Source organism: Phacochoerus africanus, chromosome 9 (assembly GCF_016906955.1).
Source record: "Phacochoerus africanus isolate WHEZ1 chromosome 9, ROS_Pafr_v1, whole genome shotgun sequence".
Taxonomy (NCBI): Eukaryota; Metazoa; Chordata; class Mammalia; order Artiodactyla; family Suidae; genus Phacochoerus; species Phacochoerus africanus.
In genome coordinates, this window is record NC_062552.1 from 19,375,407 (window position 1) to 19,402,452 (window position 27,046).

The 27,046-nt window shown below is 46.6% G+C and overlaps 1 protein-coding gene across 2 annotated transcripts; it reads left to right on the forward strand.

The window, feature by feature from the left end:
• Positions 1-713: 713 nt before the first annotated feature.
• On the forward strand, positions 714-25,180 carry ALDH5A1 (aldehyde dehydrogenase 5 family member A1). 2 transcript variants are annotated; one of them, XM_047796078.1, is made up of 10 exons: positions 714-1,172; positions 6,975-7,058; positions 8,061-8,231; positions 8,953-9,069; positions 10,275-10,418; positions 14,142-14,285; positions 16,032-16,190; positions 20,384-20,553; positions 22,900-22,955; positions 23,103-23,163. In XM_047796078.1, the coding sequence occupies exons 1-9, from the start codon at positions 819-821 to the stop codon at positions 22,922-22,924; spliced, it is 1,368 nt and encodes a 455-aa protein (XP_047652034.1). In that variant the 5' UTR covers positions 714-818; the 3' UTR covers positions 22,925-22,955; positions 23,103-23,163. The 2 variants fall into 2 exon arrangements, with proteins under 2 accessions (XP_047652034.1, XP_047652033.1); XM_047796077.1 differs by lacking the exon at positions 22,900-22,955 and adding an exon at positions 24,421-25,180 and having other exon boundaries at positions 716-1,172; positions 23,103-23,161.
• The last annotated feature ends 1,866 nt before the right edge of the window (positions 25,181-27,046 follow it).

Sequence of the window (27,046 nt, forward strand, 5' to 3'; positions counted from 1 at the left end):
AACCTCCCTTGTTCTGATGGTTTTTTGAGGAATTTACTTACAGCGGTCTCCCAAGGTCCCCTAAGTTTCCTTCCTTAACTCCCGTATTTTATTGGGACTTCTAAAAATACCCGTGTCTACTCCATTCCTATCAGCAGATCACAGCTTGTCAACAACAGATTCTGAATTGGGATCTAAATCTGTCTCCAAAGACGCTTGCACCAAGGGCACCCCTGCTCCCAATTAATGGAGCTTATTCGCTTAGACACGCATCCAGAAATGCATCCTGGCAGTAGAAAGCTGGACCCCACTGCATCTCTTGGGCGAACTCTCTCTAGGTTTACACCCTAGGTTCACAGGAGCTATGGCAATGAAGAATCGTGCGTGATCACGACTTTAGAAGGTGGGGCAGACACCAGCACATCCACAGATCAAGGACAAACTCCAGCGGCAGGGGTGGGACGGGGTGTGGGTTTGCAGAAATTGTGGGGAGGGGGAGCAGCTCTCCTGCAGGGGTTGAGGGGCTAAGGAATAGTTACAAACGAGAGGAACAAAGGTGACGGCGGTCCCCAGGTGCATCTCCCCGCGAGCCTCCTCATCCCCACCCCCAGACTCTTGCCAGGTCGCGCAGAGAGCCAAGCCCCGCGCGGGGCTCAGGATCAAGGTCTAGAGTCTGCGTGTCGGTGCAGCGCAAAGGGCGCGGGAAGAGGGCGCTGCACCGCGTCGCTGCCATTTTCAGCCCGCGTCTGCCGCCAGCCGGCTCGTCACCGCCGCCGCCCGACCCCTGTGCTCCGGGGCGCGCTCTCGCTTGCGTGCTTCCTGCCGCCACCGCCGGGACCATGGTGACCTGCTTTCGGCTGCGGGGCTGCCTGACCCTGCACCGCTCCACTGCACCTGCGATCCGCGGCCTCCGCCCCCGCGCCGACTGCCTGGTGGCCACCACGCGGCCCTCGCCAGGCCCGGCCCCGATCCGCCGCTATGCCCGGGGCACAGAGGGCCTTTCCTCGGCACTGCTGCGCACCGACGGCTTCGTGGGTGGCCGCTGGCTCTCGGCCGCCTCCACCTTCCCGGTGTACGACCCGGCCAGCGGCGCCGAGCTGGGCTTGGTGGCCGACTGCGGGGTGTCCGAGGCCCGCGCCGCGGTGCGCGCCGCCTATGAGGCTTTCTGCACCTGGAGGGGGGTCTCGGCCAAGGTGAGTGCTCGCCGGGTCCGCTTTGCCTCCTAGTGAAACTAGCTGTCACCTCCCCCTCCCCACCTCTCCAGGATTCACCTTGGGTAAAGTCAGAGTGACAAGACAAGAGATGATCAACACAGAAGTTTGGAGCGTCGGTCGGCTTTGTGCCAAGCACAGTGCCGGGCATTAAGGCACACAGCCCCGCCCTCCAGGGTCCAGTAGGGGTGGCAGAACACGAACGTGTAATTACAAGCGAGCAGACTCTATGGTGAACCTGGAGAGAGGCCTGACTGGAGGTGGGGGGCCGGGGTGATGAGGGGGGCGGTGCCAAGGCAGGTGAGAGCACTTGCGACCCTTCTGAGTGCTTGCAGTACCTCTCGGAGCCGCTGGGAGACGATGCAGTGGTCTGCAAGGAGGCTACAGCAGTGGGTGCCCGGGTACAGTGGGTGCCCGGGCTCAAGTCACCAACCTGGCAGCAGAGAGCTGGGGAAAGAATCTGGCTCTGGGCAGGGGAAGGACCAAGTCCTGCCCCATTCTCCAGGTTTGGGGCCTGAATAGAGAGATACTCTTAGCTGACAGAGTAGTGGAGAATTGAATGTTGTAAGGGGGAGGGAAGAGTCACAACTATTTAGAGATTTCCTTCCTCCATTTATTTTATGACTGACATCTAGAGGCAGCCCAATAAAGTCATTTTCTACCGTAGCCCTTAAGTATCCTCCCTCCAAAGGAAGATACTCATCCAGCAACGAGGTGCACCCAAGTACCCAAGGGCGTCTTAACATGCATTCATCCATCAGGTATTTTCTGAGCACCTGCTATGCCAGGCAGTGGGGGAGGTGCTGGGGATCAGCAATCAAGAGAATTCTTGCCCACCCCCACCATGGAGTTCACTTGGGGTTGGGGAGATTAACCTGTAAAGGAAACCTAGCTAAACAAGTATGTTAGAAGTGATGGATGCTATGGGGCGGGGGGGAAGAAGGGTAGAGAAAGCTAAGAGGATCAGAGGCCAGAGATAAAAGGCAAGATGCAAGGTTAAATAGTGAGGGCAGGTGTATTCGTTTGCTTGGGCAGCCAGAACAAATTATCACAGATTAAGTGGCTTAAACAACAGCAATTTCTTGTCCCCAACTCTGGCAGCTACAAGTCTGATGTCAAGGTGTGGGCAGAGTTGTTTTCCTCTGCAGTGCCCTCTCCTGGGCTTGTAGATGGCTGTCTTCCCCTGTCTAGACATGGTCCTCCCTCTGAATGTGTGTCTGTGTCCTCATCTCTTTGTCAGGGCACAGGTCGCGCTGGGTTAGGATCCACCCTGATGATCTCAGTTAACCTTAATAACTTCTTTCAACACCCTATCTCCAAATGCAGCCACATTCTCCAGTACTGGGGCTTATATGAATTTGGGGGTGGGTTGCGCAGTTCAGGCTATAACATCAGGCTAGGCCTCTTTGAGGACCTTCGATGCCAAGACCAAAGGAGGTGAGGGAATTCAGCTGGAGCCTACGTCCCGTGTCAGGAGCCTGCCTGATGAATTTGTAGAACAGCAACGAGGCTGGCGTGGGGCATGTAGCCATTCTAATGACCAAGTGGGGTTGTACTTTGAGTGAGGTGGGGCTCCATGGGAGAGTTTAAGCAGAGACCCCCCCCCTCCTGTGCATTTTGCAAGGATGCTCTGGCCACAGTGCTGAGAACTGACTGAAGGTGGGCGGCCGAGGAGGCCAGGGCAGTGGTTCAGGTGGGAGATGACCGCCCATACAAGGCGGGTCGCAATGGAGGCAGCGAGGAATGTTCTGATAAAGGATTTATTTTGGAGGCAGAAGCACCTGGATCCCTGACAGAGTACTCCAGGCAAGGTGTGAGAGAAAGATAGGGCTGAACGGTGACCCCAGGGCTTGTGGCTAGAAGCACAGGAAGCAACAGTACCCCTCCATCAAGATGCGGAGGGTGGGAGAGGAGCAGCATTGGGGCGAGAGATAGGAGCTCAGCTTTGGACACGTTGAGTCTGAGGGGTCAGACACCGGAGCGAGGACATTAAGGAGGAGGTTGGCGACAGTCTGGAGCAGAGAGGGAGCCGCGAGCTAGAGCTAGAACACACATGCACGCCCTACGGCTGTGGGAATGATAAGCTCAGAGGAAGGGAGGGCCTCAGGGCCGACTCCCGCCCCTCTGGCATCATTTTGGAGCCCCACCAGGCCCCACAGCGATATGCAGGAATGTTATAGGTGCCCTCGAGCTCTGCCAGGTGCATCTGGGGTTCAGTGGGGGTTTGCAGCTGTGCAGCTGCTGTAGAGACTGTCACTGATTCTGGCAGCCTCCCCTGGTGTTCAGATCACACCCCCTTCCTAATGGCTCGGCCCCTTGAACAGTCATGTGACATCAGCGTCTGTATTACCAGCGCTTGGATTTTCTCAGGGACCCCTCCTTCCTGAAAGGACCTTGGAGCATCTTCCTAAGGATGCAGAGGCATTAGCTTTCCTGGGGAAGCTGGCCCACGCCTGCAGCTTGGAGCTGGGGCCCAAACCCAGCTTGCAGCTTGTGAGGCAGCCCTCTTCCCCCTAAGCCTTTGCTGCTCCCTCCCTCCAGTTCCCCCCCCCCCACCCCACCCCCATCTATTTTCTGCTTCCTCCTCTAGGCCCATCCACGCACCACTGTTCCTGAGGCCTGGCTGCTATTACTTCTGCCATTGAGCTCGTCAGAGAGCCCAGCCTTCCATCATGCTCCCTCCTCTGAACCTGTAGCGTGGCCTAGTACCTTTGTCTCTGCCCCTTGACATCTTTGCATCTTCTCACTTTTTTTTTTTTTTTCCCATGCGTGCTATGACCTCTCTTTCTTACTTCGTGAACTCCTAGGGGAGTTCTGGGCAAGAAGGAAGATGATATTTACTGATCGTCTTATAAGCTGGTGCGTTTGATTCCTGAAGCTGTTGTAACAAATTACCCCAAACTTAGGGATTCAATACACCACAACAACATGACTTTATCCTTACGGTTCTGGAGGTCAGAGGTCCAAAATGGGCTCGCAGAGCTGCATTCCTTCAGGGTTTCTTTGCCTTTTTCAGAGGTTGCCTGCAGTCCTTGGTCCATGACTTCACAGCATCCCGGCGTGCGCTTGTGCCATCAAACCACCTTCTCTACCTCTGACCCTCCAGCATCCTTCTTATAGTCATCCTGGTGGTTCCATGGGGCCCACCTGGATAACACAGGCTTCTCTCCTCACCTTACTCACACCAGCACAATCCTTTGTGCCTTGTAAAGTAAAATACTCACAGGTTGCAAGGATTAGGATGAGGCCCTCTTTGGGGTCATTATCCTGCCTTCCACAGCCGACGACTGTGCGTCACGTGTGTTTTGTTTAGTTCTTTCCACGGCCCTGTGAGAGATGCTTAAGCCATGTTACAGGTGGGGAGACTGGCTGACAGAGGCCCCAAGTTCATCATCTGTAACTTCTCTCTTACTCAAGGGGAGGATCTGGAATTTGAGCCCCACGTGACTCTGAGCCTTGCAGCATCCCTGTCTGAGTCTTGCTCCCTCACTCAGCTCCTCACAGAGGCTGGAGTATCAGCTGGGGCTGTAATAACAAAGTAACACCAACTTGGTGGTTTAAACAATAGTCATTTCTTGTCTCCTTTTTGGAGGTGGGAAGCCTGAAATCAAGGTGTTTGTAGGGTTGATTCTTTTCTTTCTTTTTTTTTTTTAGGGCTGCACCTGTGGCATATGGAAGTTCCCAGGCTAGGGGTGGCATCAGAGCTGCAGCTGCTGGCCTACACCACAGCCACAGCAATGCAGGATCTGAGCCATGTCTGTGATCTACACCACAGCTCACGGCAACGCCAGATCCTTAACCCACGGAGCAGAGCCAGGGATCAAACCTGTGTCCTCGTGGATACTAGTCGGGTTCATTACTGCTGCACCACAATGGGAACTCCCAGGGTTGGTTCCTTCTGAGGGAAGGGTCTATTCGAGGCCTGTCTCCTGGGCTTGCAGAAGGCTGACTTCTCTGTATCCTCTTCCTTCTGTGCATGTTTGTTTCTTCTGTGTCCAAATTTCCCCTTTTTATGAGGACAGCAGTCATGTTGGATTGCAGCCCATCCTGAGGATCTCACCTTAATGGATTATCTCATTCCAGACCCCACCTTCAAATGAGAGCACATTTTGAGATGCTGGGGACTAGGCATCTTTCCAGACAATGTTATATTTCCCCAAGTCAGCCTCTGCAACCTCTTACTGTTACATACGTTAGGCGGGCAGACACAGTGAACCCATAACACAGGCCATGCACACTGAGGGTGATTCGTTCCCTCTGCTGGTTTCTGGGTTCAACAGGGACCTTGTGTTTTCTACCCACGTGCAGAATCTGCGTTTTCTTCTTACAGTTCTCACGCCCTTCCACGCTCTTCTCTCATTCTCTCTTGGACTCCGTACGGTGCTGCATTCCTCGCAGGCCATTTGCTCATATTTAACATCTTTCCCTAAGCCAGGCCTCCTCGATTTCAGTCTTTCCTTTCCCATCTAGAATAAGCCACAGCCCACAGGCCCATCGTCCTCAGATGCTTAACCAGTACTGCACAGAGCGAGGGTCAGCAAAATGAAATTGCTACAGTCATACTGTTTTAAGAGCTGTCGATGCCTGTTCTCTGGGGTTTGAGATTTAGAAGGCTTCGTCTCAACAACACCCTGGAGAGCTAAGATAAGGAAGCATGTTAGCTTATCCAACATAGGTAAGGTAAAGGACCCAGAGAAGGTGGTTAGCGGTGTTTACACAGCCTCAGGCTCTCTGCTCGTGAGTGGAATGAGACAATAATTTAAATCTTAAACCGGCTGAATGGATGAGAATGACAAGCCAGGTTTGCTTGTTGCTGTGGGCAGCCTTTCAGGCAGATTCGCCTTCGCTTCAGATAGACCTGTTCAGATGCAGGAGGCTGGAGCTGGGGACACATCTTTGGGGCACCTCTGTGTGGCCAGGTTGACCTGGATTCTCTGGGCCCTCTTTTGTTATGGTTTCATAGAAATGAATTCCTTTTTAAGAACATTTTTAAGAAACTATTTCTCCCATAATGTTGTGAGTCTATTCTTTTGTCCTGTTATCTTTGGAAATTTTAAAAAATTGTGATAAAATGTACATAACATAAAATTTAACATTTTATCCATTTGCCCTCTTCTTAAGTGTGCAAAGCCCTTTCTTATGCCTCACACGCCCTACAACCTCCACCCCCGCCCGCGGGACAAATTCAACTTGCCAGTGAATCATTAAAATCAAGAACTGTGGAGTTGCCATCATGGTTCAGCGGGACTAGTATCCATGAGGACGTGGGTTCGATCCCTGGCCCTGCTCAGTGGGTTGGGGATCCGGGGAACCATGAGCTGTGGTGTAGGTCACAGACAGGGCTTGGATCCTGAGTTGCTGTGGCTGTGGTGTAGTCCGGCAGCTGTAGCTCTGATTCGACCCCTAGACTGGGAACCTCCATATGCCATGGGTGCGGCCCTAAAAAGCAAAAAAAAAAAAAGTCAATATGTGTCTCCTCAAGATTGAGATCACACAGTGAGTATTTTAGGAAATTGAAGATTATTTAAGAGTCTCTTGTACACTTGGCATTTTACTGTTTCTTTTTTGTGTTTGTTTTAGTTTTTTTTTTTAGTTCTTAAAATTTTATTGAAGTCGAGTTGATTTACAATGTTGTGATCATTTCTGCTGTACAACCAAGCGATTCAGTTACACACGTACACACATCCATTCTTTTTCAGATTTGGTTGCCATGTAGAATATCACAGAATATTGGATTAGAGTTCCATGTGCAATAAGTATTTTTTTTTTAATTTCTTTTTTCAGGAGAGGAGTTCTTTCCTTCGGAAATGGTATGATTTAATGATACAAAATAAGAATGACCTTGCCAAGATAATTACAGCTGAAAGTGTAAGTTCAGAGTCCCAATTTACTACCCGAAGAAACTGTCCAGGAGTTCTTAGACTAAAGCTTGGGGAAGCCTCTGACTTCAGGGCTGTTCTGTAGCTAAAGAAAAAAATGAATCAGGGAGTTCCCGTCGTGGCGCAGTGGTTAACGAATCTGACTAGGAACCATGAGGTTGCAGGTTCGATCCCTGGCCTTGCTCAGTGGGTTAAGGATCTGGTGTTGCTGTGAGCTGTGGTGTAGGTTGCAGACACGGCTCAGATCCTGCGTTGCTATGGCTCTGGTATAGGCCGGTGGCTATAGCTCAAATGAGACCCCTAGCCTGGGAACCTCCATATGCCGCGGGAGCAGCCCAAGAAATGGCAAAAAGACCAAAAAAAAAAAAAAAAGAATCAGATATCAGCTAATTCCTGCCTAAAGATCAGATATCAGCGAATTCTTGTGTCCAACACAGACTTTTTTCCAATTAAGTCAGGCACACATATTTGCCAAATCAAATTTTCTGTTTTAATTTAGTCTTTAATAATATGCAAGATAGATTGTAAGTGGAATTATGTGAACACTGCTTTTTCACTATTCCAGGTATTTTTCCATGGGCCTGTTTTGGTTGATTTTTCATGTTGTTTTGATACATTTTCAAAGATACCAGTTTTTTGGTTGTACTAATAAATTATACCAGCCACAGCAGTTAGAAGATATTAGAAGGAAAAAAAAAATAGAAGCCAGCAGTTCCAGGTGCCGCCTCTGAATCCTAAACACATTGAGAATGCAAATAATGCTTGTGATTCAGAGCAGGCTGGCAGTCTCCCCTCCATCCCTGTTTGTGATTCTGCTTTCTAAGAGTCACACTGAGGGCAGACTCAGTCTCAAGGACCCCAGGGTGAGGTGGGGGGGGGGTTGTAATCGGAGACTTTTCTACTCTGCTTGAAGTCTGAAGAATTTGGAAACACAGGATCCTGCGGTTGTTATTAGAAGGTACTGAGTGTGTCTTTTTCTGCTTTAATTTAGGGAAAACCACTGAAGGAGGCACAGGGAGAAATTCTCTATTCTGCCAACTTTCTGGAGTGGTTTTCAGAGGAAGCCCGCCGCGTTTATGGAGATGTTATCTACACCCCAGCCAAAGAAAGGCGGGCTCTGGTCCTCAAGCAGCCCGTTGGTGTAGCTGCAGTCATCACCCCGGTACGTAGCAGGATCAGCAAGATGCTGGGGAGGAGACTGAGTGGGGCTCCAGCAGCTGTGGTCATCCTGTTAGCTTTGTCACTTGTCCTTGGCTTCCTGATGCCATTGCTGGAGGCAGAAGCGTGTTTCTTGATCCTCTGTGAAAATGGGAGGTGTGGTGGTGGCCGGTGGGTATATGTATTTTCTAATGCCTGCAGCAAGGGGGTGATTTGGCTTAAAGCCTTCTTGGCATTGCTTCGTACATCTAAAGAGATCTTTTGGGGCATTCTCAGGTGGCATAGTGGGATAGGGATCTGGCATTGTCACTGCTGTGGCTCAGGTTGCTACTGTGGTGCAGGTTGATCCCTGGCCCCAGAACTTCCACATGCAGTGGATGGGGCCAAAAAAAAAGATTTTCCAATATTTATCATTTTTTTAAAAAAAGACCTAAGGGGAAAAAAAAGAGACTTAGCAATAGACACAAGGCCAGGTTCTAGAAGTAAAAATGCTAAGAAGTAAGATATCGCATCTGCCCTGATGGGGCTGCAGTGTCCTTGTGGGGCACCCAGCTTTCCCTTGCTGAGCCGTTTCTGGTCACTGGGTCTGGAGCTTCACCGGGTTCCTGAGAGCCTAGAGCAGCGGGCACAGAATTGCTGCTGCCCTGCAGATGGTCAGGGCTAGTCTTGCCTTGGGAACAGGGGCCAACCCTTCTCTCACTCACCTCCTGTATCTTCTGATCCAGTGGAATTTCCCCAGTGCCATGATCACACGGAAGGTGGGGGCTGCCCTGGCAGCGGGCTGCACGGTGGTGGTGAAACCTGCAGAGGACACGCCCTTCTCCGCCCTGGCCTTGGCCCAGGTGAGTCTATCCCTGCTTCCAAGGAGAGCCGATGGAGTCCAAAAAGAGGATGTTTCTCTGGGACAGAAGGAAGAGCTTTCAAAGCCTCCTGCTTTGCCTTACATTTCATGCTGGATGGTGTTGGGTTTTAATTCACTAGCCATTATTCTAAGTGGAATGTTGCTGTTTTTAGAAAAAACAATAGATGGGGGGTTTGTGACATCTCTAGGCAATGCGTTGTTTAGGCTACCCTAAAAATGACATCTAGCCATCGTTTTTATTAAGTCATAGTAATATGACTAAAATGGGGGCATTTCTCATGCGGGGCACCTTTTTTTTTTTTTTTTGGCTTTTGGCTTTTGGCTTTTTCTAGGGCCACTCCCGTGGCATATGGAGGTTCCCAGGCTAGGGGTCCAATCGGAGCTGTAGCCACCGGCCTACGCCAGAGCCACAGCAACGCGGGATCTGAGCCGCGTCTGCAACCTACACCACAGCTCACGGCAACACCAGATCCTTAACCCACTGAGCAAGGCCAGGGATCGAACCTGCAACCTCATGGTTCCTAGTCAGATTCGTTAACCACTGTGCCACAACGGGAACTCCCGCATGAATAGATTATTAACGTATTTGATGAGTTTCAGTTTATTGTAGTTTTTATCCTTAATGAATGAAGCTCAGGTTGCCCCCATTTGGGGCCGTTGGTGGTCTCTTCAAGTTGGCTCTTGTCTTTCAACACAACTCTTAACAGTTTTTGAAACCTTCCTTGCTATCCGGCATAACAAGATATGTCAGGCTCATTATATAGCTTTCTTGCCTCAGACATTGGATTAACTATTTCTGCAGAAAGCCCTTATTTCCTCTGATAAGAAATGGCATTTTAAGACTACATTGAGGTGTCAGGGATAGTCACTGCTACCGGTTTGTCATTGTTTCCAGGCCTTTTAGTGGCAGGGCGAGGAAATATACACGTATGTGTACGCACGTACACTCACACAATAAAATACTGCTTACATTCAGGCAGAAACTTCCAACAACACATTCATATTAACATCACATTAGCACTAAAAATCTTATTTCAGTTCCAAATATATTCTGTCCCCAAAGTCAGCCTTGTTTTTGTTTTTGTTGTTTTTTTCCATTGCTTTTTGGATTAAAACATCTATTTCTCTTTTCTGTTTTTTCAGTTTGATCTTTTGCTGCTACATGTTTGCTGTTTCTTTTTATAGCTTGCAAACCAGGCTGGAATTCCTCCGGGTGTGTACAATGTTATTCCCTGCTCTCAAAAGAAGGCCATGGAAGTAGGGGAAGCGCTGTGCACGGATCCCCTTGTGTCTAAAATCTCCTTTACAGGCTCCACAGCCACCGGAAAGGTATGTGACTTAGGTCTCAAAGAAAACAAATACCATTCTAATATCTCTCTCTTTTTTTTTTTGGTCTTTTTTAGGGCCTCACCCATGGCCTATGGAAGTTCCCAGGCTAGAGGTCGAATCAGAGCTACAGCTGCTGGCCTACACCACAGCCACAGCAATGCCAGATCCAACCAGCGTCTGCGACCTATACACCTACACCGCAGCTCACAGCAACACCAGATCCTTAACCCACTGAGTGAGGCCAGGGATCGAACCTGCATCCTCATGGGTTTGTTACTACTGAGCCACAACAGGAACTCTCTTTTCTTTATAGAGTATCAAAATACTGTTTCATCTCAATCACCATTGTAGGAAGATTTCCAGCAGAGTGTTAAAAGCTCTGTCCCATAACATAATGTCTGCTCACCCTCTAGAGATACTTTGGATGGTGTTCCTTATTGTGACATGACCTCGGTTCCTATTTGACAAAACGGAAGGTTTAGGGGAAGACAAGGTTCCTGTTATTTGTTGCATGTGACATGGCTGAAAGTTGCCCATTGTATTCCCATAACTCTGCAATGCCTGTTTCTTTCCTAATCTAGAATTAAAAAATGAATGTCTTAGAATTGAACAAAAATTGTATTTGGTATAAAGGTACTTATAGAAACAGAAAGGTCTTGTTTGTTTGTTTCTAGGTTTTTTTTCCCCTTGAAAAGTTCTTTCCCTAAAACCTCACATGTGCCTCTGTGAGTGCATTTTTTGTTTATCCTTTTAAATGTTCAAAAGAGGAGCTCCCGTTGTGGCTCAGTGGAAACGAATCTGACTAGCATCCAGGAGGATGCAGTTTCAATCCCTGGCCTCACTCAGTGGGTCAAGGATCCGGCGTTGCTGTGAGCTGTGGTGTAGGCCGGCAGCTACAGCTCAATTTGACCCCTAGCCTGGGAACTTCCATGGTGCAGCCCTCCCCCACCCCCCACAAAAAAGAGAAATGTTCAAAAGAGAAAAATGCAGAATAAAATAAAAGCTCTTATTTATGGTGTTTGTCTCCAGACAGTATACTTTTTTCTGCTGGCATTGATACACATACATATATATATACTCATGCCAGAAATGAACATAAATGTATCAGATAAAAATAATGTAAATCTAATCTGAAAGTTTTGATGACACTGGTCCTTTTTCAACACCTTGAGAAGCAAGAGGGAATACAGCAATTTTAGTAACTCCCAACTATAACCATAAACACACTCAGGAAGCCTACTGTTCATTCATCTCAGAAGCAGGAGTTTTTAGATCCCTAAGCTGTTACCACCTTGATCAATGGATCTTACAGTGCAAACTTACTCTCAGAGGATTTCAAAGTATTTAGAGAAAAAGAGAGAGGCCTGGAAGGAAGGGTTGTAAACCTTTGCCCTAGAAACCAGTGAAATTCCCAGATGCCAGGCAAGGCCAGCAGCTCACTGCTTCATCTCACTTTGCTAAGCAAACTGTCCTCAGCAGACAGATGCCCAGGACAATGCCGATCTTATTCCTGCCAAGTCTAACAGTGCCTTTTAAATGATCTTCACAGGACAGTGATTCATTTCCAGGGGCTTAAGGGGATGAATGCTAGGAATCAGTAATAAAGGAATAGCCCCTGTCTCCCAAGGGCCTCTTCTAAGCTAATCTTTGCAGAGAATCAGTGGCTGAGCTCCTGGTTTTCACACATAGACTCTTGCCTCTAACCAAATCCCACATGGGCAGCCTGTTCTGGAGATTCTGTTCTGCCCTCTCCCCTTCCATTGGGACCGCCCATCCCAGGGTCTGCTGAGGGGACAGCAGCCACGTCTTAACAGCACACAACACTTTGTCTCGTCCCCCACAGAGGAATCAGCCACGAGTGGTCATTTGACCTGAGGGAAACAGATTTATAGGCTGGCCAGTGACCTAGGATGGGTGACCTGGCATAGAAAGGTGAGCTGGGTCTAGACTTTGGAAGCTGAGATCCTAAGAAGGTCAGCAGAGGGATTAGAACGTAGCAGGATAGCATGCAGTGATGCAGGGGCCATGCAGGCCGGAGCCAGGTTCAAGCCCTTATTGCTGGTGCTGAGTGAGAAGATGCACTCAGAAGACACAGCTCCTGTGCTCGAGGTTGGATGGAGACAAGCATCTCAAGATCAAGCAAAGTCAGGAAAATCAATGGCCTAGCAGAGAGCATTTTTTTAAAATTCAGAAGAAAAAAAGCATTTATTTTTTATTTTTTATTTTTTAGCTTTTTAGGGCGGAACCTGTAGCATATGGAAGTTCCCAGGCTGGGGGGTCAAATCAGAACCGCAGCTGCTGTTCTACCCCATAGCCACGGCAACTCCGGTTTCAAGCTGCATCTGCAACCTACATTACAGCTCAGAGCAAAGCTGGATCCTTAACCTACTTAGCAAGGCCAGGGATCAAACCTGTATCCTCATGGATACTAGTTGGATTCTTAACCTACTGAGCCATAATAGGAACTCCTAAAATAGCTATCTGGAGTCCAGTAAAGAAATAGGTTTACTCTTAAAACTTGTACTATTTTGTTGAATAGTAACATTTCATTGAGAAGACTTGTTACTAAGTTGTGGCTGGAATGTGAACATCTGGACATATAAAGAAGATTAAGCACCGAAGCAGGTTTCTAGCTGTTTTGAATTTTGACCAAGAACCTGATTGTAAAACCCCAAAGCCTCAAAGTGTGCATGACAGGGGCCGTTCCTGGAGTGACCTTGAGCTTGTGGTCACTTGTCCATTTCACTTGAACCACCCCAAGTGGTTACCTCTTTCCTGTAGCTGTGATTGGACAGAGCCATGCTGTCCTGTAATAAATGACCCTGGGCAGCTTTCCTAAGGCACAAGAATCTCTTATTGGTTATTTAAAGCCTAATAGTTACATGTATCAAAAAGCCTTCCAATTGTGCATTGAGCCAGCAATTGTACTTCTACACTTTTACAATGAGGGAGGAATTGCAATGTTGTTTTAACAGCAAGGAATTGAAAGCAACCTAAATTTCCAACAGATGGGGGCTAAATAAATAAATGAATGAAGAGCCATACAATGGAATACTAGGCAGGCATCTAAAGGAAGGTTCTAGAAACATGCTGACATGAGAGAATCTTCATGTTATAGTATTACATTAAAGGAGCAGGATACAAAATGTTATCCATGTGTTAAGATGTTGCAGATATATGATTAATTGGGAAGATAAACGAGGCTTAAAACTGTATAACTCTCAATCCCATTTTCTTCACAAAACAAAACATATACATGAACCTCTGTCTGTGTCCAGATTCTGGATGGATATACCTTAAAATTTTATCAGTGGTAAGCTATGGGTTGTGGGATTCTGGGTGATTTTATTATCTTATCTCTGTAATATGACTTTAAATGTACTTACCATAATCTTTTGAGTAGGTCATATATTTATCTGGTTTAAAAATCAGGACAATGTAAACATGTTTACATTCAGAAGTCTCACCCTCACCCCTGTCCCTGACTCTACCCTACTTAGAGTTTATTATTTTCCCAGTGTTTCTTACCAAATACAAGCAAATATGTGTATATATATATATATATATATATTCTTATTTTCTCCTTTTCTTATGCAAACTATCATCCCATATAAACTGCTGTGCACCTGGCTTTTTCCACCAATGGGTAATTTTTTGAAACAAAGGCTTACTGGTCCGGGGAGTTGATTTTGGTGCTCCCAGCATCCTCTCCTCTGCCCCCAGGTCCTGTTGCACCACGCAGCAAACTCTGTGAAAAGGGTGTCCATGGAGCTGGGTGGCCATGCCCCCTTTATCGTGTTCGACAGCGCCAATGTGGACCAGGCTGTGGCAGGGGCCATGGCCTCCAAATTTAGGAACTCTGGACAGGTGAGTTCCCGAGTGTTTTTCAAGGCCTGTTTGTTTTTGTGAAAAGGGAAAGACGGAAAGAATACATTTTATATCTGGGTTTTTACAGATAAAGATGGCTATTGGACAAATAAGTGTGTTTTACAAAGATCTTACCACCTTCCTCACCTCCTGGGGGGACCCTTGGGGGTTCCTTCCCTTATTTTCTCACGTGTTTAGTCCATGCCCTCTCTTTGCCTGGGAATCCACTAGGCTCAGAGGGTCCAAAGAGAAATAAGGTATCGTTCTCAGCTTCAAGGAGTTTCCTTAGCAGATGCCGTTTAATCAAATTGTTTCTCTTCTTCTCTCTCCTCTTTGAATCTGGTTATTTTCAGAGTTTTTTTTCCTCAGGGAGCTTTTCTCTACTAAACAGGTTTAATCATCTCCTCAGACACAAAACAGCCTGAACAGAGCTAGAGTCTGAGGCCCACAGTCTTGAGGAAAATGTTGAGGCGGTGCCATGAAAAACTCAAAACTCTGCTGCCTGGGGCTCACTCTTCCCACGATGGCGGGCGGATGCTGGGCGCCCATTCCAGGGGCCCACAGGGGTCCAGCTTGTCCTTGGGAGAGTGATGGCTTGAGCTCACCCTTCCTAGGAAATCCTGGAAGGGATTAGATCTGACAGGGACGGTCCAATTTATCGGATACAAATCATGCATTTTATAGCTGAGGACATCAAACTCTAGAAAACTAATTGACTTGAAGTCATACATCCTTGGGTCCCAGTTTCAACTCTACAAACGATAGGGGTTGGGGGTGGGGGGCGGACACTGCGAATCTAGGGCCCTGTCTCCCAATTTTTATCCAAGCTGTTTGCAAGGATCCTGACTTCTTACACAACATTCTTAAGTGCTTTGTCTTAGAGTATCATCACTAAGCGGTTTAAAATGCATTCCAGAAATTGAATAAAAACTCCTGAAATGTCATCTGGCAGGGGGAAAGGTGAAATGTTGTATAATATGCTAAATTAAATAGGGTTCATCCTTGTTTTGGATGGTAACTAATTTTACTCCTTTCATATAACCTACATAAGCTTGGTTGTTTCAGAAATAGGTTTGTTTCCTTTTAGAAATATAAAATGCCAAGGTGTGTAACCTTCAGAGTTACACTCATAAAGCTACAACTTTGGGGTATGTTGCTTTAAGTCAGTAAAAATGCATAGGACATAAAATTATCTCCATACTTGTTCCTACTAGAAAAAATACACAATTAAGAAAAAGTCAAGAGAAAATGTATCAAGGTCTAATTAGAAAAAAATATGAAGCAAGGGGCTTTTCAATCATTTAGGCTAACATGGAAGAGTGGTCCATTTGCAAAATGTCAGATTCCACCAGACACTTGAAAGATTTAATAAGCTAGCGGATGTAAGTTAATCTTGGAATCACTTTCCTTCAGGTCTGCTCTATGCACTGCAGCATCACTGTTGCAGGGAGTTACAGTTTCTTGCATTGGTTTTTTCCTTTCCCTGTTTGAGCCATTTGAAAAAACTGGGGTCAGGTGGCTTTTGGGTTTCTGTGCATAGATATTTATCCTTGCTTACCTGTTTAACCATGGAGGTTTGTCTTTAGGGTCAAGCTCACTTGCAGAGGGACGTAGCAGGTGGGACACGGGATGAAACCCACCTAGGGAAGTGCGCTCACCTTCAGAGGTTGTGGCAGTCACACATTTATTGACTGGGTCAATAGCTTCTGACAAACTGCCTATAGGAGTCTGTTTCTTTCTGTCTAGACTTGTGTTTGCTCTAACCGTTTCTTGGTGCAAAGAGGTATCCATGATTCCTTTGTGAAAAAATTTGCTGAGGCAATTAAGACAAACCTGTGTGTGGGTAATGGATTTGAAGAGAGAACTACTCAAGGCCCGTTAATTAATGAGAAAGCAGTAGAAAAGGTAAGTTTGTTTCATTATCTATTCACTGTCATGGTTTTAATATCAAATGCTTAACAAGCAGAAACACTCTTGGTAAAGTGCCCAGCAAGGTGGTTTTGGAAACCATGGAGAAGTCGGAAAAACAAGTGAATTTCTGCCGATTTCTATGAATTAAGTGGCACAATTTGTATGAATTAAATGGTGTCATCTGATTATAAATTTTTCCAGCTCTATCTTTTCACTGAGTCCCCATGAGATCTGTCACTTTCGATTTTCTACTGCCCTCCCTAAATTTTCTCTCCCCTGCTGCCTCAGGAATTAAGATCTTAAAATACAAAGTTCTTTTAATTTTTGGAACACCTAAAAGGAAAGAAAACAAGCCTTGTTTTTGAGTTCATTTATGTTTCAGCTGAAATGCTGGCTGGCATTAAAAACAAAATGCCTTTCGAGAGAAATCCTTGATGAAACCATCCTGGCAGGAGATGTAGAGTGGCAGAAATCATGTCTAGGATTTAGAGATGGCAAGAAAAGGAAACTCCTTAAGGAATGATTTGTTCAAATAATGTCACAATCTAGATGACAAGCTAGCTAGGTGGAAGGAAGTATCGCGGTTTTTTAGAGCTCTGATAAGTTTCTAGTTATTGCCTTGGGGATTCTCTCTCTCTGGATAAGACCATACATTAAACTTTACACAACTTGCATTTTTTTTTTCTTTTTAGGGCCACAACCTTGGCATATGGAGGTTCCTAGGCTAGGGGTTGAATCGGAGCTACAGCTGCCGGCCTATACCACAGTCATAGCAGCAGAGGATCTGAGCCGCGTCTGCGACCTACACCACAGCTCATGGCAACGCCAGATCCTTAACCCACTAAGCAAGGCAGGGATCAAACCCGAAACCGTTCCTAGTCGGGTTTGTTTCCACCGCACCATGGTGGGAACTCCCCACTTGGATTTTTGAGATGACTTTGGACCCTGGGAACTCTTTCGGCTGTGGTTCAAGTCCCAGAGCTGTGGTTCTTAACCCATGCAGTCAGTGCCTTTAACAACTACGGATGCCTGGCTCCTCCTCAAGGAGATTAGGGGTGAATTTGTCTGGGGTAGGCCTTGGTAATTTTTTTTTTTTTTTTTTTAACGCCCCAGTTATTGCTAGTTTGCAAACTGGGAAACCATTGTTACTGTTATTCTTGCCAAAGTGATTATACAGATGCTGTTCCCTAGAGGGTGCTGTTTCCTAGGACTTTTTTTTTTTTGGAGAGTTTAGTTGAAAACAATTGGTTATGTTGGCTTTAGGGTACTGGGGGCAAAGCGCATATCACATTTAATATGACAAGGAAAGGACAGAGCATATTCTAATTGGGTTTAAATAGAATGGGACCTGGTTAAGCATATTAAACACGGGTATTTTTAGAGCTATAAATCATAGAAAGTAAGCTGTGCTGGCTAGTGGGGATTTGTTGCAGACAGTGAACTATGAGAATGTTATGGGGTGGGGAGTGTGTGTGAAGATTTTAAAAGGGTGAATCTTGATGGCAGAATGTGCCCAAGCCTATATTTCTCCTGAAATCCTATAGAATATTCCACTGAGGATGGGAGGTGGAGGAAGATGCCTCTGGACCATGGATTGTGATGAACTGAGAGGCGGGAGGGATTAACAGAAAAGTCAAAGCAGGAGTTCCCCGTCGTGGCTCAGCGGTTAATGAACCTGACTGGCAACCATAAGGATGCAGGTTTGATCCCTGGCCTCACTCAGTGGGTTTAGGATCCGGTGCTGCCATGAGCTGTGGTGTAGGTTGAAGACATGGCTCGGATCCAGCATTGCTGGCTGTGGTGTAGGCCAGCGGCCACAGCTCCAATTGGACCCCTAGCCTGGGAACCTCCATATGCCACTGTGTCTAAAAAGACAAAAAAAAAAAAAAAGACACACACAAAATCAAAGCAGATGAGGCATGCACAGAGGAAGCCTGCAGAGGAAATGGGTGTGATTTTAGCTTTTCAAGAAATGGCTGAGGTAGAGGGTAGAAATGGGAGGAGGGGAGAAATAGCACTAAGTGCTTATACTTTTGTACAGCTTTCTGGGTCATTCCCACACCACTCTCCCACCTCCAACCACCAATACCTAGAAGACAGCAGAGGCATTGCTCTGGGCAGAAAAATACCTCCGAAGAAATAGAGCAGTCAGCCTAGGGGGCCTACAGCTTCAAGAGTGAGGGTAGGCATACGGGAACAGGGCTCCCCTGCCTGTGCCCTTTGGTGAGGGACCCACCCCTAAAGGGAAGCCTGCCAAGTGAGGATAAACCCAAGCTTGTCATTGTCCTGCTCATTCGAGGAAGAGACTAGAAGCAGCAAAGGTCACCATGTCAACCATTGGAATTAAACAACTCCGTCTTTCATTAGAAAGATGAACGACCAAGAATCGTGACAGCCTTAGAGGAAAACCCTGAGCACATAAGAGGAAGAACAGACACGACACCTGACCCTCAAGGAAGCAGATAACTCTGGGAACAGAGTGGAGTTTTCTAGGAATCTAGTAGTGTCTTCCAAGAGGTTTTTTGTTGGTTTGGGGGTGTTTTGTGGCCGTCCCTGCAGCATGTTCCTGGGCCAGGGACCAAACCCACACCACAGCAGTGACCTGGGCCACAATGGTGACAATGCTGAGTCCTTAACTGCTAGGCTGCCAGGGAACTCCCCTCCAAGAGTTTCGAGAAGATAGTTTCTCTATAAAACAGAAGCAGTCTCTATACAAATGAAGCAATGAGAACAATGTGCAAGAGTCTTTAGAAATTAAAGACATGGTGGTCAAAATCTTTTTAAAAATCAGTAATGAAGATGGAAGACACAATTAAGGAGAGCTGTTAGAATTTAAAGCAAAAGACAGGTGACAAATATGGCAGAAAATGCAAAAAGAAATCAGAATTAATCTCAGGTGAGAGATGTATCCATTTTAGTAACAGGAGCGCTAGAAAGGAAAACTTGAGAGGGAAGAAATAGGATTATCAAATAAATACTAGAGGAAAATCTCTCAGAGCTAGGGGGAAATAATTTAATTCTTCAGATTGAAGGACTTTACCAATTGCCAAGTAGAATGAATAAAAAGAAAAACCTAGATATGTTTTGCTGAAATTTTAGAATATCAGGAACATACAAGAAGATTCGAGAAGCTTCCAGAGGTGGGGAAAGCTAGCCACAAAAGAGTAAGAACATTTTTTTTTTTTTTTTTTTGGCCGTGCCCTTGGCATGCAGAAGTTCCTGAGCCAGGGATCAAACCGGTGCCATAGTTGTAACCACAGCAGTGACACCACGAGATCCTTAACTCACTGAACCACAGGAGAACTCCAATGAGAACTATTTTTGAATCAGACTTTTTTTATGAACCACAGCAGAAATGGAAAAGTGTACTCAACATTCTGAAGGAAAAATATTTTGGCTCCAAATTCCATCATCAAGCATTGCAAGATAAAACACCAGACATGCAGTGTCAGAACTCAGAAAGCAAACCAGTTTCAGTGCACCCTTTGGAAACAACTGCTTGAGGAGAATGTATTAGAACAAAATGAAAGTGGAATCCAGGGAAGAGAATAGCATGGGACCCAAGAGCCTGGAATTAATCAAGAAAGGCGATAAGAGCAAATCGCAGGAAGACAGGAGCCTCAGGCCTGGAAAGATATAAGTGTATATTAAACTGTTCCACCAACAGTAAGACCTAACATGTGGAAAAATCACAGAGCGGAAAGGAGGCAGCATTGTACACATCACATGCCCTTTTGCCTCTGTATCTCTGCCTGTTTGGTTCTTTCTACCTACAAGGAACCAGCGTATGTTGTTTTTAACCTATTTTAACTTTTCTTTTGTCTTTTTAGGGCTGTACCCACTGCATATGGAAGTTCCCAGGCTAGGGGTCAAATCAGAGCTGTAGCTGCTGGCCTACGCCACAGCCACAGCAATGCACGATCCAAGCTGAGTCTGTGATGTGCACCACAGTTCATGGTAATGCTGGATCCTTAACCCACTGAGTGAGGCCAGGGATCGAACCTGCATCCTCATGGACACTAATCAGGTTCGTTACTGCTAAGCCACAGTGGGAACGCCCTAACCTATTTTAATAAGAAAGAAACCCACTTCCAGTTTCTGCAGCTTGAACATCCCGAGAGACTGTAGCATTCCCAGAGAATCCTCAACCACCTTTCCCAAGGGCTCTCCCTTTTCTCTCCACACAGGTAGAGAAGCATGTGATTGATGCCATTTCCAAAGGGGCCACCGTTGTGACAGGGGGGAAGCGACATCAAGTTGGAAAAAATTTCTTCGAGCCCACCCTGCTCAGCAATGTCACCCAGGACATGCTCTGCTCTCGGGAAGAGACTTTTGGGCCACTGGCACCAGTTATCAAGTAAGATCATCTACCCAGTAGGAAGATGGGAGAAAGAATAAAAAGAAAAAGGAAACTTGGAAAGAAATCCAGCTCATGTATTGTTTGAGGCCTGGGTGGGAGAGGAGTGGGCTACAGAAGCAGAAAGTGAGGTGGTGTCATTGGAAAAGCCAAGTTCAATGTATGCCTTTTTTTTTTTCTTTTTTTCTATTTTTAAGGCTGCATCTGTGGCATATGGAAGTTCCTAGGCTAGGGGATCAAATCAGAGATGCAGCTGCCAGCCTGTGCCACAGCCACGGCAACGCAAGATCCGAGCCACATCTGCAACCTACACCACAGCTCACAGCAACACTGGATCTTCATGTACTGAGCGAGGCCAGGGATCAAACCTACAGCCTCATGGATACTACTAGATAGGTTCATTTCCACTGAGCCACAGCAGGAAATCCTGTATGTGTGATTTAAAAAAAATTGTTCTCATTATTTAGACCACAACATTGACGAATTGTTCATTTTGCTTTCTTACTTCCTGCTGAACTCATTTTTCTTCTTCTTAATGGAGTACATCCTTAAAGAGTTCTTTCAAGGGCATCTGTGGGAAATGAACGCCATGTTTTTATGTGACCCTTTTTCTCACATTCACAATAATAATTTACTTGATAAAATTCTAGCTTCAGTGCTTTGAAGACATCACTCCTTGGTCTGCTTATTTCCAGGGTTGTTACTGAGAAAGCTGATGTCTGGTTCTTGCTCCAGTGAAGGGGATCTATTTTTCCTCTTTGGAGACTTTTAAAATTTCTCACAGCCTTTGATATTCTTAATTTTTACTGTGGTAGCTTGGGTATGGCACGCTGTGAGCTTTTTCTGTCTTGAGATCCTGTCTTTAATATTGAAACTATTTGTTTAGTCCTGAGAAATTATTGGTCATTATTTCTCCAAATATTTCTCTCTCCTCCATTGCTAATGAAATGTGTAGGTTAACTTGACATTGGGGAAATGGACCACTTGGAGAACTTTCATCTTGTTTTAATTAAAAAAATTAACTAGATGACTTTGACATTTTCCAGAAGGTTGCAGTGGTTAGGAATGTAGGCTTCGGTGTTGGGATGTAGATTCTGCCTTTGCTGCTTTGTGCATGGGTCCTTTTGGATTAGGTAACTTCTCTGAGCCTCAGGGTCCTTGATGGGAAAAGGAATAAAAACTGCAGCCTGCCTCACAGGACAGTTGTTAAGGCTGAAATGACAAAATGTACACAAGGCGCTTGGGACACTGGCTGATACCATTACGGTTGCTGTGCAAAGCGTTAGGTCAGAGAGGGAGACACAGTTGCCATTAGGGGGACTCTAGTCTCATGACATCTCTTCTTCTGGGACACAGGGTGGTGGGAGCACAGCTCTGATTTTAGCACAGATACCCAAGAGGTGAAAATCCTCAATGATGTCACAACTGATAGTGTCACGACCATTTTCGAGGAACCGGTGGGCAGTGAGGACGTGGGTGGTCTCCAGCAGATGGAGCGGCTTACTCGCTACAGGCAGAGAGACAGGCCCTGGGAGACACAGCCGGTGAGCCTCAGAACAGGTGACTCTCTTGGGGTCACTGTCTTAAGCTTCCCTCCCCCAGAGCTCTCTCCTTCTCTCCCATCTTCCTCTTGCACTGACTGGGCTCCAGTAGCTCTGCCCAGTGCCTTCAGAAAGGCGGCCACCTGCCACTGCTGCTGGATCCCTGAAACTGAGCACTGGGATGTGTTGAACATTCTGCCCTCAGTTATGACACTGGGGCAGCAGAAAAGTGTCTCTGAAATCTTATTCCAGAAATAAAATAATGAAGCTGGAAGAGACTGTATAAGGCTTCTCATTTCTCATATCAGTCTCTCATTTCCGAGGGGCATAGACCCCCAGCCCCATCAGAGCATGAGTGGCGAGGCCAACATTAGAACCCTGGGGCCCCAGCAGCCTCCAGGTGTTTTCTTGCTATGACGTGACGCTATGGCTGTTTCTAAAGTTGTTGTTATAATCGGGACATGGTCTTAGCAGGTAGAAAGAACAGTAATTCTTTTCTTCTTTTACTTTTTTTTTTTTTTTTTTTTTTTTTTTTTGCTTTTTAGGGCTGCACTTGCAGCATATGGAGGTTTCCAGGAGCTGCAGCCGCCAGCCTATGTCACAACAGCAACTCAGGATCTGAGCCATATCTGTGACCTACACCACAGCTCACGGCAATACCAGATCAAACCTGGATCCTCATGGATACTAGTTGGGTTTGTTACCGCTGAGCCACAATGGGAACGCCCCATGATTCTTTTCGTAAGGTGTTTTATTTAACATTCTGAATATGCCTTGGCTCCCTGCCTGTCTCCTGTTCTCCTAGGAGAGATGAGCCAGTGTTGATCTGAGCTTGCGTGCCTTGAACTTGGCGGGATAGCGGTGAGTGATGGTGTCGTCCCCTATGCTCTTTGCAAAATTCCAGTTTACCCCTTGCCGTTATTTGGGAAACAAATCAGGAGAAAAGACAGCTGGTTTTCCTTCTCTCCTCTTTGGGATTTTGCTGATGACCCTTCTTGATTTTGGCAGGTTCGATACAGAGGAAGAGGCAGTGGCGATCGCTAATGCAGCCAATGTGGGGTTGGCAGGTAGGCATTCCTCCTTGCTCAGGGGCCGTTATAATCACTTCTTCAGCTGATGCTGGGGGTTGCCTTTTATTTGTCACCCTGGCTTCGGCCTTGTCCCCAGGATTCAGGTATGGAGCTTGCTGGTTGGAGCTGGGGGTGTGGGGTAGTCACGGTGGTGGGAGAAGAAGCAGAGCTGATTGTTCTGGGTGAAGAATCCCATGCATCCTTTAAGTCCCATGTTCTCAGAGGCTCGATGCCTGGAAAATCCTAGTGCTTTTCCTCCCATTTTGCTTGGCTCCTAGAAGCCTGGACAAAAGAGATAATGCTAGACTTCACCGAGAGCTCGGGGCAATGAAAGAAGCAGAGGCAGCATATACAGAAGGACCCTCACAGAGTGACTGCCATTCTTGCAGTTTGGAAGTGGTCACAGCGGCCACAGCATGGACCCTGATAAAATTATTGTGCATAAATGCACTCAACAAGTCTATAGTTAGCATCCATAGTGAATAAAGCACTGATGAAGATACAAAGACGTAAAGATAGACTTGTGACTCTAGGAACTTCCCCTCTGGGTGTAAGAGAACTATTGATCACAAGAGGGACAGGCAGCTGTGGAGACCCTTACCCCACACGGCCTAAAGCTGGCGGAAGATGTAGGCACAAATGCCTCTGTTGCATTTCCTGACTGGGCTGATGGTGGAAGAAGCCACGCCCCAAACCAGGTCATCAGTGATGGGCAGGATTCTGATTAGGCAGAGGTCAGGGGAGAGAGATTCTGAGTAGAGGGGGGACCAAGGGAGTTAAATGAATAAGATGAGACAAGAAGAACTGGGTGGATGAGTTTGGAGAAGGTGGTTGGTAATGGGAGTGATGGAGGCTAAAGCTGGAAATGTTGATTGAAACCACATTAGGCACCAGGAATTTAACCTTATTTAAATTAACAAGGAATCACTGGAAGGTTTGGGTAATACTATCACGTGGATAATCTAATAGGTGTGCAGGATGGACTGAACAGGAGGCAGCAGGAGCTGGGCTCACTATTCTTACAGTCCCGATAAAAGATGGTGAGAATGCTTTTGAGATTGGAATCTGAAGCCGAAAGATGCTTTCCAAAGGTTCTGTGGTGAAGACATGCACAGGACCAACCAGGGGCTCCATACGGAAGCAGAGAGGCTTCCAGACTGGGGTGACTGGGCAGATGGTCATCAATGGCATCCCCAGCTGTGGACATGATGCCTCTCATGACGCTTATGCATCTATGTCCTTTATCCCCACATCAGGTTATTTTTACTCTCAAGACCTAGCCCAGATCTGGAGGTTAGCAGAGCAACTGGAAGTTGGCATGGTTGGCGTTAACGAAGGATTGATCTCCTCCGTGGAGTGCCCTTTTGGTGGGGTGAAGCAGTCTGGCCTCGGAAGAGAGGGCTCCAAGTACGGCATTGATGAGTATCTGGAACTCAAGTACGTGTGCTTTGGAGGCTTATAGGAATTCTTTCACAAATAAAAAAGGAAGCTTACCTACGTATATGGGGACATGCCATCCATCATTTTAAATAAACTCATAAGGCATCTGAATTAGGAATTTTTAAAAGTGTATCCACTCCTCATAATCGTAAGCAGATGCGAATCCTACTCCTCCCCTTACCTGACTAGGGAACAATATATGCCTGTGACCACAGACTGCCTGAGAACCAGCATTGGGTTTATAGAATGAAGCCCAGGACCCCACCACGGCTGGATTCCTACCTGGTCAATGACACAGCCAGTGCCCTCATGGCTCGGCAGCAAGAGAACTGCAGGGGAGACCCCTGAATGTGACTGAAGGGCCTGTTAGGGGTGGCCCAGCCCCCTGGCAACCTGCCAGCTCAACACTAAAGACACTTGCTGTGGATTTGGAGTTATTGCTGCAGAGGCCAAATTACTCATTTTTTAAGACTTCAGAAATAGCAGAGAATTGCCTCTGTTTCTTGAAAATGAAGGAACCCCTCTTCCTTTCTCTGGGCCATTTTTTAAATTAAAGTCTTCATCATCCTAAATTGACTAAAGATTTTGTTTTCACTTCTGTCCTGTTTTCCATTTCATGTTGTTTCCAGTAGGAAACGAGCATAAATATAAAGCAAAGCAGGGCAGCGGCAGCTTACTGGGATGGATGGCACACAAGTAATGGCCTGGCCTGGCTTTGTTCCCACAGATGTGCCATGCAAGCCCCCTCCCTCATGGGGAGTGGAGGCTCTATCCATGCCTTATTTAGCTCGATGGGATATTGTGAGCTTAAGAGAAAACAAAAGTATTTGCCCAAAAATGAAAATTCCATGTAAGTACAGGAGCCATCATTATTGTCAGCATCACTGCCCAGCATTGCTCGGGCATCCAGCAGTACCCATCTGCCCACCACCTGAGCCTGAGTGAGGACCTGTCACCTGCAGCCTGCTCTTTCTGTCCTCATGAGGTACTGCTCCTTCACCTGCAGAAGAGCAAAAGCACTTTGGCCACAATAATCTCAAAAGGAAAAAGAATTTCCATAACTGCCAACAATTGGAAGATGCAGGAGGCTTTGCCCTTCAGGCACCTATTGTCCTATAAGAGTTTCTATACTTCATTTTTTTGTTTGTTTGGTTTTTAGGGCCGCACTCACGGCCCACGGAGGTTCCCAGGCTAGGGGGGTCGAATCGGAGCCGTAGCTGCCAGCCTATGCCACAGCCAGAGCCATGCCAGATCTGAGCGTCTTTGACCTACACCACAGCTCACAGCAATGCCAGATCCTTACCCACTGAGCAGGCCCAGGGATCGAACTTGCAACTTCCTAGTTGGATTTGTTTCCGCTTTGCCATGACGAGAACTCCTATAGTTCATCATTTGAACACACACACACACACACACACACACACACACACACACACACACACACCCCTATGACCACTTTTAACTCTCACTCTGAAAGACAAGCTCTGATAAAGAAAACTCTAGGCTTTTCTGTACCATGTCCCCATCATCCTTATATACGAGGAAAAGGAATAAAGGCTGTTCCTGGTGGAATAGACAGGGACGAAGCACTTCATTTCCACTCTATGTGCAGATGCCACTGACATTCTGTGGATATTCTGGGGAGCAGAAGGGAGACTGGAATGAAAGTAGCGCTAGAGGCAGTTACACCTGTACCCACCCCAGACAGAACGTCCCTCACTTGGCATGGGGAGCTGCTTGAGTAGCTAAAGGTCTGAGATGGCCCTGTGCACAGAGGAACCACTGCCAGTCCCTGAGCTGCCATGGGTTTGCCCTGGGGTATACCAGCTGTCCCTACCAAGCCCCAACAAAGGAATGAAATCCAACTCCTGGGGATATGCATTGCCCAGGCCCCATCCAGAATCACAGATACACTGTATTAACAGTCAATTTCTACTTTTTAAGTTTTTAGTTTGTTTTATGTAACACTCTAATGACTTAATATTTGGGCACGTCCATCTCTTTTCTCTTAACAATAAAAATGCTCTGACGCTAGTTGCTATAAGTTGGAGAATAGTGCTTGGAATGTTTGGAGGAATACATTTCAATACATTTGTAACTTTGTAGGCCAGTGGATGCCCTGGCTGGGTGGTAGGTTTTGAAGTTTCTAGTCTCTCTGGCTCACCAGCTACATAAATGGTGGGTCAGAGACTCATTGCAATGATTAATTTTGTAATTAAAATAATTTGAAAAGGAAAAAGGATACTGTCGGAATAAAATCATTCTGGTTTGTGGGAGGGAAAGAGAAGTAATTTCTAAGTGAACTTTTTTTTGGAGGGGGTGTTATTTTTCAATAAGGTGTAACCATATGTGATGGAAAATGTATGTTACAACATGAAATAGAAAAGGACCAGTATCCAGGGGTTGGCTCACAAGGCAAATCTGACTTGCCATCTGTTTTTG